The sequence below is a fragment of the Cicer arietinum genome, chromosome 2 (genome assembly GCF_000331145.2).
Source record: "Cicer arietinum cultivar CDC Frontier isolate Library 1 chromosome 2, Cicar.CDCFrontier_v2.0, whole genome shotgun sequence".
NCBI classification, from domain to species: domain Eukaryota; kingdom Viridiplantae; phylum Streptophyta; class Magnoliopsida; order Fabales; family Fabaceae; genus Cicer; species Cicer arietinum.
In genome coordinates, this window is record NC_021161.2 from 12,017,205 (window position 1) to 12,018,178 (window position 974).

Here is a 974-nt window from a genome sequence, read left to right on the forward strand (position 1 = left end):
TTGTATAACTAAGAGAAATTGAAATTGAGAAGAAGAGAGAAAAAAATAGGAATGTTATGGTAAACGAAGATTGATCAGTCAAACTCAAAAATGTTCTTGGTGCTAAAAATTTATATCAAACAATTTGAATAGTAGTTACTTTAACTAACTAACTAACTAACCTTAACAACATTAAAACCCACCCTAACTGAATTATAACCACATTTCAATCATTTTGAATTAATTCCATCTAACACTCTTCCTAATTCAACATGGTTAAGGTAGTGTTAATCTAATTACTTGTTCCTCATCTCTTGGAACTTCACCCTATTCAAGCCTTTTGTTAGGATGTTAGCCTTTTAATCATTGGTGTTGCAATAATCTAGCTTTATCTTTTCTTTCATCACTTGTTCTATTAAGAAATGAAACTTTGTTTCTATGTGATTGCTCCTTCCATGAACACTTGGATGTCTTGCTAGATCTATTGTTGATTTATTGTCTATCTTCATTTTTACGGCTTCATTGCCTCTTAGTCACAGTTCTGCCATCAATTCTGCCAGCCATATGGCTTGGCAAGCTCCTATTGATGCAACCATATATTCAGCTTCACAAGTGGACAACGCTAATATGCTTTGCTTCCTTGAACACCATGAGGTTAGAGATTCATTTATCAAGAAAACATAGTGTGAGTTGTTCTTCCTATCATCCTTATCTCCACACCAATCTGAATCAGTGAAGCCAATCAGTCCAGCTTCAATTCCAGTTTGGTTCCTAGCATAATGCAGTCCAAGCTCACTTGTTTCTTTAATGTACCTCAAAATCCTTTTGGCTGCCAAGTAGTGAGGTGCTCTAGGCTTCTCCATATATCTACTAAGCAGTCCAACACTATATGCAATGTCTAGCCTTGTGTTGCACAAATACCTCAAAGATCCTACCATTTGCTTGAATGTTGTAGGATCAACAAGCTCCTCATCGCCTTCCTTGGACAGTATCAA

At 35.9% G+C, this 974-nt stretch overlaps 1 protein-coding gene across 1 annotated transcript in view; it reads right to left on the reverse strand.

Moving 5' to 3' along the window:
- Positions 1 to 512: 512 nt before the first annotated feature.
- LOC140919347 (secreted RxLR effector protein 161-like) overlaps positions 513 to 974 on the reverse strand; it is a 1,369-nt gene continuing 907 nt past the window's right edge. The window contains exon 2 of the mRNA XM_073365352.1: positions 513 to 959. Coding sequence (XP_073221453.1) covers positions 513 to 959 — 447 coding nt within the window. The remainder of the gene's footprint in view (positions 960 to 974) is intronic.